General features: G+C 53.7%; 7 protein-coding genes across 7 annotated transcripts; 3 read left to right on the forward strand and 4 right to left on the reverse strand.

Annotated features, from left to right (window-relative positions):
* Positions 1-315: 315 nt before the first annotated feature.
* Positions 316-930, forward strand: ISF_08305 (hypothetical protein; the record flags this gene model as incomplete). Its single annotated transcript, XM_018851908.1, has 3 exons — positions 316-459; positions 513-769; positions 819-930. The coding sequence occupies 3 exons, from the start codon at positions 316-318 to the stop codon at positions 928-930; spliced, it is 513 nt and encodes a 170-aa protein (XP_018700990.1).
* Positions 931-1,652: 722 nt separating this feature from the next.
* On the reverse strand, positions 1,653-3,061 carry ISF_08306 (Metallophosphoesterase; the record flags this gene model as incomplete). The annotated part of the gene is made up of 2 exons (XM_018851909.1): positions 1,653-2,854; positions 2,917-3,061. The coding sequence occupies 2 exons, from the start codon at positions 3,059-3,061 to the stop codon at positions 1,653-1,655; spliced, it is 1,347 nt and encodes a 448-aa protein (XP_018700991.1).
* A 1,285-nt stretch (positions 3,062-4,346) lies between these two features.
* Positions 4,347-5,263, forward strand: ISF_08307 (glycoside hydrolase family 43 protein; the record flags this gene model as incomplete). Its single annotated transcript, XM_018851910.1, has 3 exons — positions 4,347-4,537; positions 4,591-4,753; positions 4,805-5,263. 3 exons carry the CDS (start codon positions 4,347-4,349, stop codon positions 5,261-5,263), a joined length of 813 nt encoding a protein of 270 aa, XP_018700992.1.
* Positions 5,264-5,658: 395 nt separating this feature from the next.
* Positions 5,659-7,340, reverse strand: ISF_08308 (Sugar/inositol transporter; the record flags this gene model as incomplete). The annotated part of the gene is made up of 2 exons (XM_018851911.1): positions 5,659-6,588; positions 6,639-7,340. The coding sequence occupies 2 exons, from the start codon at positions 7,338-7,340 to the stop codon at positions 5,659-5,661; spliced, it is 1,632 nt and encodes a 543-aa protein (XP_018700993.1).
* Positions 7,341-8,678: 1,338 nt separating this feature from the next.
* Positions 8,679-10,238, reverse strand: ISF_08309 (Mitochondrial inner membrane translocase complex, subunit Tim44; the record flags this gene model as incomplete). Its single annotated transcript, XM_018851912.1, has 1 exon — positions 8,679-10,238. The coding sequence occupies one exon, from the start codon at positions 10,236-10,238 to the stop codon at positions 8,679-8,681; it is 1,560 nt and encodes a 519-aa protein (XP_018700994.1).
* A 321-nt stretch (positions 10,239-10,559) lies between these two features.
* On the forward strand, positions 10,560-11,084 carry ISF_08310 (37S ribosomal protein S11; the record flags this gene model as incomplete). The annotated part of the gene is made up of 1 exon (XM_018851913.1): positions 10,560-11,084. The coding sequence occupies one exon, from the start codon at positions 10,560-10,562 to the stop codon at positions 11,082-11,084; it is 525 nt and encodes a 174-aa protein (XP_018700995.1).
* A 288-nt stretch (positions 11,085-11,372) lies between these two features.
* Positions 11,373-12,084, reverse strand: ISF_08311 (hypothetical protein; the record flags this gene model as incomplete). Its single annotated transcript, XM_018851914.1, has 2 exons — positions 11,373-11,897; positions 11,941-12,084. The coding sequence occupies 2 exons, from the start codon at positions 12,082-12,084 to the stop codon at positions 11,373-11,375; spliced, it is 669 nt and encodes a 222-aa protein (XP_018700996.1).
* Between the last annotated feature and the right edge of the window lie 230 nt (positions 12,085-12,314).

The following is a 12,314-nucleotide window of genomic DNA, read 5'->3' on the forward strand; positions in this document are numbered from 1 at the left end:
GGGGAGTCCGGCGAGGGCTTGTAAATCTCCTCTCTGCGGTCAGGGAAGCGGCCCCCTCCCCCAGCCAGCCCCAGCCAGACTAGCCGAGGCAGTCGTTGGCTCTCAAGGCAGGCCATTTTAGAGTTTTTCCTCACCTCCGCATCAAGCCCATCGTCGATTTGTTCCCCCCGGACCAACGTCGATTTTCCCTTCCTGCAACCTTTTTTCTCGCCCGCCGTTGTTCTCGCTACCGTTTTGCAACCCCCGTCGCCCGCACCACCTCCAACTTCCCGTCGTGTCTGGAAGAGCAGAGAGACTGCTCAGAACTCGTTCATCATGGGCAACCGTCGCGGCATTGCGCGTGTGACGCTGGTTGGCGAGGCCGTAAGCCGACTCATTGTCATGTCCATGGTCATCGTCTCCATCGTGGTCGCCGCCACCAGCATCTTCCCCAAGGGATTCACGGTCATGTTTGCTACGGTACGCTGAGTCGCTGCCATTTTTTTTGGTTCTTTCAACTGACCGATATACAGGCCGGCATTGCTGTCCTCGTTGAGGGTGCCTTGTTTCTGCGCGCCCTGTTCTACCTCCTCAAGCCGTCTGCCTACAACCTGACCAATCTCCGCGGTGGGATTCTCGTTGCTGTGCAGTGCATCTTGCTCGCGCTCTTCATCATTGCCGCCGTCTTTGCGTTCAGAGATTACTCCAAGGAGCCCGGATACGAGAGCCGAAACCAGGCTGCCGTCTACGACAGACGCATTGCCTGCGGCGTTCTCATTATGGCGTCGATGTGAGTTTTCAAATCATTCCTTCTTTGACCTATCGACTAATTCTTTTAGTTTGTTCCAAATTGTGCCGACCATCATTACCATCGCTAGACTGTCTCAGGGTAGCGATGAGGACATGAAGATCAAGAGCAAGGAGAGCGATGAGAAGGCCAACCAGCACTAATTTAGTAGAGGCTCAGCCAGCGGCAGTGTTGGAGGAACGGTACATAGAACGCCTCAGCATATAACGGCAATGCATGTTGATGGTTTCTAGTGATGATACAATGAATTTAATTGACATAATACTGCCTCATGATATCGCTTAGCTCTGATGTGTTGGACTAAACCAACCAGCCCGGAAGCTCTCGGAGACAGCGCCTAGCGACCCGCTGACGGCCATGCCGTCACCCTGCAGCAGCCACCGTCATTAGCCTACCGCGTGCATTTACATGTGCAAATGAGAAATTTTCTCCAACACGGGAGGCAGTGTGTGTTGTCTTTTTATTACAATCTGAAAATAGTGTGCAGCGGTTGCTTTGCTGCCATCCACGCGCCGCAGTGCACACCAATTGATGACGCCATTAGAGGTAGCGGTAACTAGTCTTTGGTGGAAGAACCGCTGAATCTCCAGTGGCGACATGCACTAAAACGAGGTTCCTGCGTTAACATATCCCAATCCTACGTTAGGACCTTTCTTATACCCTGCTTTTTACGCATCTATATCCTTAGAATTCAATTCAAGGTAAGTTATGAATCTACAGTCATTCAAAGTCGGCGCTGTGCTGTACAACTTCCACTTACACCACCATCATTCTTTGGTGTTGGTCGGGGATCAGCCAGACTTGTTCTTGGTAGTGATGTTTCAAATTATATACACGAATTCTCTATTAATAGAAATAATGTTACCTACTTCTTCAACTCCACGCCAGCCTCCCACTCGCCATGCGAAGGCTCCTGCAGCAACTTGTTGGCGACACTAGCCTTTGGGTGCGGCGTGATGATGGTGTAGTTGCACGTCGGGCAGTATGTCTTGTCGTCCTTGGTCGGCGGGTACCTGTCCTGGTTGAAGGTCGAGTTCAGTACAACCGCGCCCACCGTCGCGCCATTCTCCAGCCGGATCCAGGTCTCCGCGGTCCAGTTGCTTGCCCTCCTCAGCTGTGCGCGGTTGACACGGATCTGCCGGGCGCCTCGCACCCAGTTGCCGTACCCGCCGTAGCCCGAGTGTTGGCCAAAGCACAGATTGACGCCGTTTCCGGTTACGGTCGTGTCGGGCACCAGGCGATCCCACTTGTAGCACCAGGTGTCACCGTGGTCGTGGCCGGAGAAGAGGCCGATCATGCCGGGTGTGGACGCGATGGCGCGCATAAAAGGGACGTCCTGGCCGCCGTACGCGCAGGAGCCGTCGTTGGTGCCGTCGGGGCACCACCCTTGTGCCTGAGGTGCGAGAAGATAATCGTCGTTAATGCCCGGGTTCGTATTGGGGTCGATGCTGTTCCTGCCGCGCTCCTTCTGGATGGCCTGGAACACGTAGGGCGGGATGTGCACAAAGCCGAGCGACGGGATGACGCGACCAAACTGCGCCGTCAGTTCGGCGTTGGTCGCCTGGAACCAGTCGACGACGCTCTGGTCGACCCAGCCGGGCTGGCCGACCCGGCTGCCGTCCGGGTGCGTTTCTTGGAAGTAGAAGCCGCCGCGGCTGTCGAAGAACCAGAGTAGCAGCTCCGGGGCGCACTGGCGCTCCCCAGGTCGGCGGCAGCACCGGCGCGGGTACACCGGGAGGTAGTAGTTGCTGACGCCGGCGTTGCGGCCGGGCACCATGCGTCCGGTGCGGCAGTTGGGGTACGCTTTCTCGCGCGCCCAGGTCGAGGCCGAAGAGAGGTTGAAATCGCTGTCGTGGTTTCCGTAGGTGGACGCCCAGAGCAGGTCGCGGTCCACGATGGGCTTGACGATCTGGTCGACGTAGACGGAGCCGTTGTGTACAAAGGCATTTTCACCGGTGATGAGGTCTCCGTTCAGAACGGCGAGTTGGGGGGTTTCCTTGTCGAGGACATTGTTCAGGACCTTGACAGAGTTGATGTCCTGCTCCGGGCCCCAGGGGTCCCAGGCATCTATATTATCATACAAATTAGCTGCTTGTCTGAAAAGCTTGAAGAATGCCAGATATGCATACTCTCGCCAAAGTGAAGATCCTCAAATACACTAATCTGAAAGTTGCCGTCCTTGTCAAAAGTAAGAGGGCGCGATGCCACTGGAGGTTCCTGGAGAGGCACACCCGCCGCTAAGGGCAGTAGTAGAGACAGAATCGCGACGCTCATCATTTCCAGCCCACCATTTGCGTAGAGCTCTGGTCGCTTCAACACAGAACGAGTTTCATCGGACTACTTCCATTATGAGGGCGATGAAAGCATCTTATAAATTGCGACGCGCTGTGGCCCCTGATCACAATCAGGCGACGCGGTAACGGTTACAGCCAGTCGCGAGTCATCTGCAAGAACGTGGGTGGTGGAATGGATATGTTAGTCACCAAACCCAATCTTATAGATTGGAATCTTCGGGCCGTTCTTCAATAACACCACCCAAATTTTGCCATTCCGCGACCGCAGCCTTTCCGTGTATTAGGCAGGAGACCCCTAAGCACACAGGGAGGAAGGAAACTGCCATGTACATAGATCTTGCTTAAAGCGAAAGTTGTCGCAACTAATCATTACGCTAAATCAATACATCAGTACGGAAACACACTGCATAGACATAGAAATAATTTTAGGGTTACTTTAAAGCAGTCTCCTGACAATTTTGACGTCCTAGCAGCACAGAGGGTTGGATTGCACCTGTGCGGGCATGTCATGCGTTCCACCTGCATTGAGTAAGGCCTATGTACATAGCTGCTACGAGCCATAGCGTGCATGTAATATTGACGTACAACATGAAAAATATTATGAATCAGTTAGTACGGCCCACCGGTGGTTTATCGCACCGTGATGGCTAATGTATCTTCTATGTTACCGAGATCGAGCAGCTGGACTGCCCAGGTCACCTAACTTACTACCCACCGCTACTTAGACAACTACAACCTTCGAAGTGCCAAAGCTGCAAACCTATCTTGCCAGTGAATGGCATATTTTATTACCTCTGTCTATCGCAGTCTATAACTACTAGCTACAGAAGTGTATTGCGCAGTGCGACACAACTCCGTGATTTAGTGCTTAGCCCTCGTAATGTGCCTTCCTATCTGGGTCTTGTGGGCATCAAGTCTGTTCCGTTAGTTGGCAGTCCTATAGGGCCGTGCTTTTTGGTACTACAGCTCGAGAAAAAGATTTGCGGCCTGAAAGACCAGAAGGCTTCATCTATCGTAAAACTTTCCATTACATTTTCTCTATAGCTCGTACTTAAATCCGCCGTAGTGCCTCGTAAAACTTGGTCGGTGAAGACTGGTGCTGACCACGTCGCCGACTTGGCATCAGGCTACCATGATGAGGCGGATGTGGAAGGGTAGTTACACGGCGCATTTGGGTGATTTAAAGAGTATAGAAGTCCTAGGAGATGATACTTTTGAGATGAAGGAGACCTTATACGTTGAAACACCTAGTCAAATACACGAAAATGAATAGCCTCATACACTTCCTACTTGCTGCCGGCGCCGCGGCGGCTCCCTGGCCCTCTACTGCCAGGCCAGCGCTGTCGCTGCACAACATTACTCGCATGCCAATGGAGATTCGAGGCAGAGGTCTCTCTGGGCCACAGATGGGAGGTGTCAATTTTCCTGACCCAAATCTTATTTTGGGCGACGGATCGTAAGCAGTTCTGCGAAGCGGCGCAATCCTATGAAAGCTAACACCATATACAGCTGGAAGGCAATGAGCACCTCTTCAAATGGAAAAGGAGTCCCAATTGCAACTTCGAATGATGCTTTTACCTGGAACCTTTCGCCCAACGATGCACTGCCTGACAGAGGCCCTTGGGTTGATCAAAACGACCAGTCTGTGTGGGCTCCAGACCTAAACAAAAATGTAAGCTGGCAAGCTACTAGCACTGTCTCTCAAGATTCTGACTATGGATAGGATTCTGGAGTCTGTATCATGTATTACACTGCTCGTAAGAACGGCGGGAACCATTGCATTGGCGCTGCCACCTCAACCTCCGTCATGGGTCCTTACAAGCCTCAGGACCAGCCATTGGTTTGCGATGAAAACAACGGCGGTGTTATCGACCCATCCGGATATGATGATGGCAAGGACCGCTGGCCCGTGTGGAAGGTCGACGGAAACAGCAAGGGCGGCGCGACAGCCTGCCAGCCTGGCCGCCCCAGCGGTTACTACATCCCGACGCCCATCAAGATTCAGCGAGTAGCTCGCGATGGTCTTACCCTGCTCGACGCGCCCAAGCTCATATTGGACAACGAGGGCCGCAGTAATGACGGGATCGTGGAAGCAGCCAACTTGTACAAGGTCCCCAACGGCGACTTTGTCGTCTTTTACAGCGCGCACTGCTTCGCCAGCGACGACTACGACATACATTGAGTATGCGTGGTCCAGCACGATTGATAGAAAGTACGAGGACCGCGGGATTCTATTTCGCAGTGCTGACCATATTGGGATCTATGGGCCGGGTCACTGCGATATTGACCCTAATGGTGTCAATATGGTCTTTCACGGCCGCGAGAATCCAAATGATAGCCAAGCCGCTCGCGTTCTTTACAGCGCGACTTTAAGTATTGATGGTCGCAAAGTTCAGGACTAGAGGGCACAAAGACTTGCGAGGGGTATACATGTACATACATGAAGAACATCTTGCGCCAAAAATAAGCTAATTTGCTAGCTGCGTTGCCAAATTGTACAGCAAATCACGACAGAACCGCCGAAATATACCAAATTGACGCCATCGTCATCACATGCGACTCCGTTAAGTCGCAACTCTACGCCGGCTGCTTTTCATCTGCTTCTGCAATCAAATCGTATTTCGCAAACTTGCGCGCAGGTACCCGTCTCTGGAACAGTATGTCCAGTTCCTCATACGTCCTGCCCTGCGACTCGGGCAAGCGGAAGAAACACCACACAAAGCAAAAGAAGCTAATACCACCAAAAAGGAAGCCAGTCTTGCCGCCCCAATTGGCTTTTTCGCTGTTGAGGAGGATGGGAATGACAACCATGGTGACAACATTAGCCGCAGACTGGACGGCCGTCGAAATGGCGATTGTCTTTTCACGGAGTCGGGTCGCCGATATCTCAGATATGACGACGAAGCATATTGGCCCAACGGAGCTTTGGTATACAAAGGTCCAGACATCCATGAGGGTCGAAAGCGCCCAGACAGCCGCCGTATTGTGCTGAGGAATTGCCAGGAACCCGATGATGAAGAGGAGGACAGTCATGATGCCCAGGCCACCACTATAGATTGTCCTTCTACCAAGATGGAAATAGTTCATCAGCGGCCACGAAAGAATGGTTCCGACAAAGCCAAGGGCGGTGTTGCCAACTCCCATGTCGAAGGCCTTGTCATTCGGCAGTCCGGCTTGCTCAAAAAAGTAATTGGCGTAGCCAATGAGAGGATTGCCGCTGATGACTTGGATCAGGTAAACCATGACGGAAATCTCAGTTCGAATGAGATTGGAGCCCTTGAAGCAGTCCCAGTACGAGGTGGTATCCTCGTATTCGCGCTCCAATCGATCCGTCTGCTGGATCCCAAGTAGGATCTTCTCAATGTCAGGGTTATACGTAGCTGAAGTCAGCTTTTGCAGCGACTTCCGCGCATCGTCCATGCGGCCGCAGCGAACCAGCCAATACGGACTTTCGGGGGCAAATCCAAGTCCAGCAAGTAGCACCACCGGCCAGACCCATTGCACAGCCTATGGCAAATTAGTAGAGATTTCGTCGATGTAATAAGGGGCGTGCTTACAAAGGGGGCCTTGTATGCCCACTGGTCTAGACGACTCTCGACACCAGCCGCACATCCTTGGGCGATAAACTGGCCAATGACAAAGGCCAAGTTGACGGACGCGGTCAGGAAGCCTCGAAGCACGACCGGGCACACCTCCGAGGCGTAGGTTGGCGCAATCACGACGTAGAATCCGTACGCCAGCCCGCCGACGACCTCACCCGCGCAGAGCATGGCCGTGGAGGTGGCGAAGAACTGCATGAAGATGAAGCCGATGGACCAGACGCAGCACATGGCCAGGGTGACGCGGCGGCCAAAGTACTGCAGGGGGTAGCTGCAGGCGAGCGCGCCGACGACCTGGCCGATCGGGTTGCCCATGCCGAGGCCCGTCTGCCAGGCGGCGGCGACCTCGTACTTGATGGTGCCATCGGGCTTGACGATGCGGTCGCCGTACTGTTGCTGGAAGGCGGGCAGCGCGTAGAAGGAGGTGATGATCTGGCCGTCAAAGCCGGCCATGACGACGGCGATGCAGAAGAACATGGCCCAGAAGGTGGCCTTGGGGTACATCCGGACGGCGGCCCAGAAGCCGAGCTGGTGCTCGGCGACGGTGAGGTCGCGCGTGGTGTCGTCAATCTCGGGCGCGACGAAGTCGCCGGGAACATGGCTGTCCGCACGGCCGCCGGCACGCGAAACCTCGATGTTTTCGTCTGATGACTTCTCCATGGCGATGATTGGATGGTGAGGTTAAGGAGGTCTCGAGATTGAGAGCACCAGCGACGATGGGCGCGCACGTCGTCGGTTTATGAACCCTTAATCGACGACCGTCGGCCACTTCATCGAACTACTAAGGAATTACCCCAGGTTCCTAGCTCCGTCGTTTGCCGGAGGGCAAAGGGGAACTCCCCGCCAAATGATGCTACGTTGTAGAAGCTAGCAACGAACAAGTTAGGGTTGGACCACGCACCAACAGGCCGAACATTGCCGGCGATGGCACTTGGGCTGATAAGAAAGACAGGGTGCAACAACATAAGAGACATGATATGAAACGGCTGTATTGAATGAGTGACGATGATTGTTGGGAAAACTTGACGTATGTTGCTCATGAGTAGCGCCTTCGATTTGAGCAGTCTGTCTAGCAAATTCGCCATTCTCGGCTGCGAGCGAATAGAGCTGAGCAGGGACATATTCCCGAGCACTGAAGGCTCCTACTCTGAGAAGCGCTATGATGTTCAGCTAATGATGGCTGGCACCCAAATTGTGGCTTCGGGCAAATTTGTTTATTCTCCGGAACTTTTGACTGTAGATACGGCTAATTAGTGAATTGGTACTAGTCAAGTTCCATTCATGCGCTCTGGATGGCATGTAAAGACGGCCGCAATTATACGGAACTCGGGAGACAGAGTACAATGCAGAGATGGAATTTTTATTGGGAAAATCATTCTTAACTCAAAAAATTTCGAGCTGGGGCCATGCACAGTACATCGCTGCAACCAATCCTTTTCGTCACTTTCCCGAATGGGCAGCTGCACATAGGACAAGGGTATAAATGAGTATGTCTGTAGGCGAGGAGCACCTAGTAAAGTCGAAGGAAAGGAGTACTTCTGCACACATAGTACACCTGGGGCGTCGGGTACACGGTCAAGGACGCACCAGCAAACCAGGAGAAATGGGGCAACAAACTGCTAGGAAAGGCCCTTATGGACGTGAGGAACGAGCTGCGATCAAGGGCAGACGACAAAGCCGTGGACAAAGAGAGCGTGATATGGAGCGCAGATACGTGTCAACATCGTGCAAGGGATGGCGCAAGGCATACTGCAATCCCTCAAATGATACAAAGACGTATCTTGAAGAATTAGCGATTGTAGTAGTAATATGTGTATTCTATCCCAACCCATGATGCGCATAGAGCGGTGTTCTGGTATTACATGACCCATGCTCGATGCAGAGCTCGCTTATTGTACAGTATTATAACAAGACCGGCTGCTTTTCTGCGCCAGTCGCTATTTTTTAAACCATCCCGCTCGTCCGCTTCAAAATCTCATCTGACAGCTCTCGTGCAGGCTAGTACCAGTCTCGCCCGCTCTTTTGCATCTCAATAAGACGCCAGCCTCTCGTTTCAGGGTTGTTGACGTCCTCAGGCACGCGCGTGACACCAATGGCATATGTGACGAGTTGCACCTTGTCTTCCATGCCTGCTGCCAGCTCGTTGGTCTTGGCGTTGCGGTACACATGGACCTCCTGCGTCCGGCAGGTGATGATGAAGACAGGGACCTCGCCGGGGTCGAGCATGCGCGCGCGTAGAATGTCGACGTTGCGGATGTCGAGAATGCGGCCATCCGACTTCATGCCAGCCTGCAGATACTGCTTGGTCAGCGCCTCGTATACCGAGTACTGGGCAGCCGACAGCCACAACTTCAGCGTCTCAGTATCGCCCTTTACGTAGGCGTCGAGCACCTCAGGCAGGATATATTCGCGCAGTTCCTGCAAGAACGCCTCGTTTTGGAAGCTGGGGTCCATCTCGCGGAACTTCTTCACAACCATGGCCGTCTCGTTCTCGGCAAACCAGCCACCGATGCGGTCGGTAATGCTGCGGGCGGTCGAGACTAGCGGGTTCTCTGATTCTTCGTATTTTCCCTTCATGCTGAAGAGACCCTGAACAAACTTGTTTTGGTCGCGAAAATCTCTCCAGGCCTCCTTCCAAGCGGCATCCTTGTGTAGGGTGACGCTTGTACCGGCCTCAGGGTCTTCTTCGAAGACTTGTTGTGGCTGCTCCTTTGCGCGGAGCTCTCTGCGGCGACGGCGCTCCTCCTTCTCGACCCAGCCACCGTAGCGGGAAGAGCTACCATCGTCGATGACATTTTTAACATTCTTGTAGGCCTCGGTATCGCGGATCGGCTTGGTGGCCTTGTCCATAGCGTCACCAGTCACGTTGGCGGCCTTGCGGACGCCTTTCATGACGGGGGTCTCCCAAGTCCAGGAGGCGCCCTTGCCAATGGCGCCGGCGGTAGACTTAATTGCGCTAGCTGCTGAGGACGAGACAGCGCCTGTTGATTTTTCGTATGCTTCGCGGGTTCGACGGACGGCTTCGCTTTCGCTGAATTGATGGGCGGCGGCGCCAATCTGCTTGGTCGACTCGTTCCACTCCTTTGAAGCTTGGAATTCAGTGTTCATGGTTTCCATGAATACTTGCCAGGGAGTCTTGTCGCCATGAGGAGGTGGGGGGGCATTGGCTTCATTTTCCTTGCCATCCTTGCCTTCTTTGCCATCCTCTTTTCCATTGCCCTCTTCCGTAGTATCCTCTTTGGCTTCTTCCTTGGCCTCCTCCTTGGCTTCCTCTTTGGCTTCCTCTTTGGCTTCCGCCTTGGGAGCCTTAGCCTTGGCCTCAGCTTCAGCGGTCGACTTCTCTTGTAGCCTTGGGCTGGTATGGATCAATCTGCCCCCAGGCGCCCCGATTTCGCTGGGCAGGAACTGCGACCGCAGTGGCGTCCGGATTGCGCCGAGCGTCTGCGGAGGAAGGGTCTGCACGATGCGACCCTGTGCAAACCGCCGGTACGCAGGAGCTACCAGGCGGCTGGGTAGGGCCGTCTGGGCCTTACCGGCGCTTCGAATGACGGCATTCATCCTTAAATGTCGGGATGAAGGATTTGAAAGGAGAAAGTCATGGAAGACGCTAGTGATGGCGGGCCAAATTTGCAGCAAATGCTGGTGGAAATTTTCGGCTAAACTTCGGCGGCCCCTGCACGGTCGCTTGGTCCAAAATTGTCTATAGAGCTACCTGGGATGGCATCCTTCAACACTAAAACAACTTGCATCGACAAAATGCGGCCATTGACACGGCTTGCCGCTTTGCGGCCGCTTGCCAGTTCAGGCGTATTACCAATTTATACCCGGTGTCTTTCTCAGACAGTCCCGAGACGAGAAGGGAGATCCAGCACTGAATCGATGCTGCAAAGCATCTATGGAGGTGCTCCCGCCGCGCAACCACAAGACGCCCTCGGCAACCTATCGAAGAGCATGGTATTCGATTCCTTCAACAAACGATCGGTTGACACCGGGGTACTGATGGGCAAACCACAACCCGTCAAAGAGGACAGCTTTGAGCCTTACCACCTGCACATCTATGCTCACAAGCACAACACACACATCACGTTTACGCTGCCCAACAGGAGCTCCGTCCTTTCGCTGTCCTGCGGTAACGTGGGCTTCAAAAAGTGCCGTCGTGGCACCTTCGATGCGGCCTACTCGTTGGCCAAATATGCGCTGGAGCGCCTCGTTTACATGGGGTACACGACCAAGATCAACCGAGTTGAGCTGTCCCTGCGTGGATTTGGCCAGGGACGCGACGCCTCCATTAAGGCGTTGATGAGCCCCGAAGGAGCCTTTCTACGCGACAAGATTGTCCGAGTAACGGATGCCACCCGTGTCAAGTACGCCGGTACTCGGAGCCCAGCCAAGAGGCGTCTGTAGCGGCGGAATGCGATTCAAAGATGAATGGCAAGGCAAAGGATAAGAATATGCTCAAGGGCGGCAGTCAAACAGAAATGATCGAGACAGGAGCGATGTTGCAGCATATATTTTGTACTATACATTTTGTACTTTACGTTACGTCATGAATAGATCATAAATCCGTGACCAGCACTGCCATCCACTTTTGCCGTGCATGTATTGAGCAGACTCACACTGGGTATTCTCTCTGACAGACTGTTGCGCAAGACAAGACGACTCTGCACCAACCCCTTTCGGTCATCTCGCCTTCTACGAGCGAGTACCGCGTCTGTTTGACCTTCTATCCTTTTGCAACATGGTAGATCGCTCTGTCGCTTCGTCTGATTCGTCATCCGTCTCGAGAAGTTCGGCGTCGACTGCCATATGGTCCGGCGCTTCAAGCCAGTCCCGGGGCACGAGACAGGGCATTGCCTTGCCGATGCTGGCTGCTCTGTTGAGCCAGCCTGGCCCGGGGTCGCCGGTCAAGGCTTTGCAAATGTAGGCGGTAAAGTGGTTGCAGTTCTTATTCAATAGGTTGTGATCGGGTCCTAGGAACTGGTGGGAAGCCGCCCGCAAGGTCGCGTTAATTTCGTCTTCGGTGGCGAGCGTGAAGCCATGTAACAGCTCGCAGCGAAACGATCCGCCCGGCGGCAGAGTCCTAGGTTTAGACCAAAAGACGCCGGAAACGCCGCGTTTATCGTGCCCCCCATATGCATATTCGCGCCCGTTAATGACGACCCCCGAGTGTAGAAATGACGTTCCGAACGCCCATAGCATTGACGAAACTCGGCCGGCCTATCTTGTTAGCGAGAGTATGTAAAGATGCCAAAGTACTTACAGGTAGCAAGTCGTATACGTTAATGATTATTTCGGTTTTTTGTAGGGACAGTGTCGACCTGTGGCGGCCGACCGACTGTCTAGATGCGCTAGAGATCGATTGTCGAGGCGTGCCAGAGATCGACTGTCCAGGCGTGCCGGACATTGTGCTCGTTAGAAAGCAAGCGTGTGTCGCGGTGAGTATTTTTAATAGCTGCTGTCCGATACGGCGACGTAAGCGACGTGGGCGCGAGCGTGTCGTAATATTGATTCTGATGGTTGATGCAGTTGATGAATAGGTAGGATGAAATAGCTGAGATCGGAATGCATTAGGCTGTGGACTTGGCCAACGGTCAATGGTGACGCGGGCGGCAACAAGCGACGCCACACGTAGCG

Source organism: Cordyceps fumosorosea, assembly GCF_001636725.1.
Source record: "Cordyceps fumosorosea ARSEF 2679 chromosome Unknown scaffold_28, whole genome shotgun sequence".
In the NCBI taxonomy this organism is placed as follows: Eukaryota; Fungi; Ascomycota; class Sordariomycetes; order Hypocreales; family Cordycipitaceae; genus Cordyceps; species Cordyceps fumosorosea.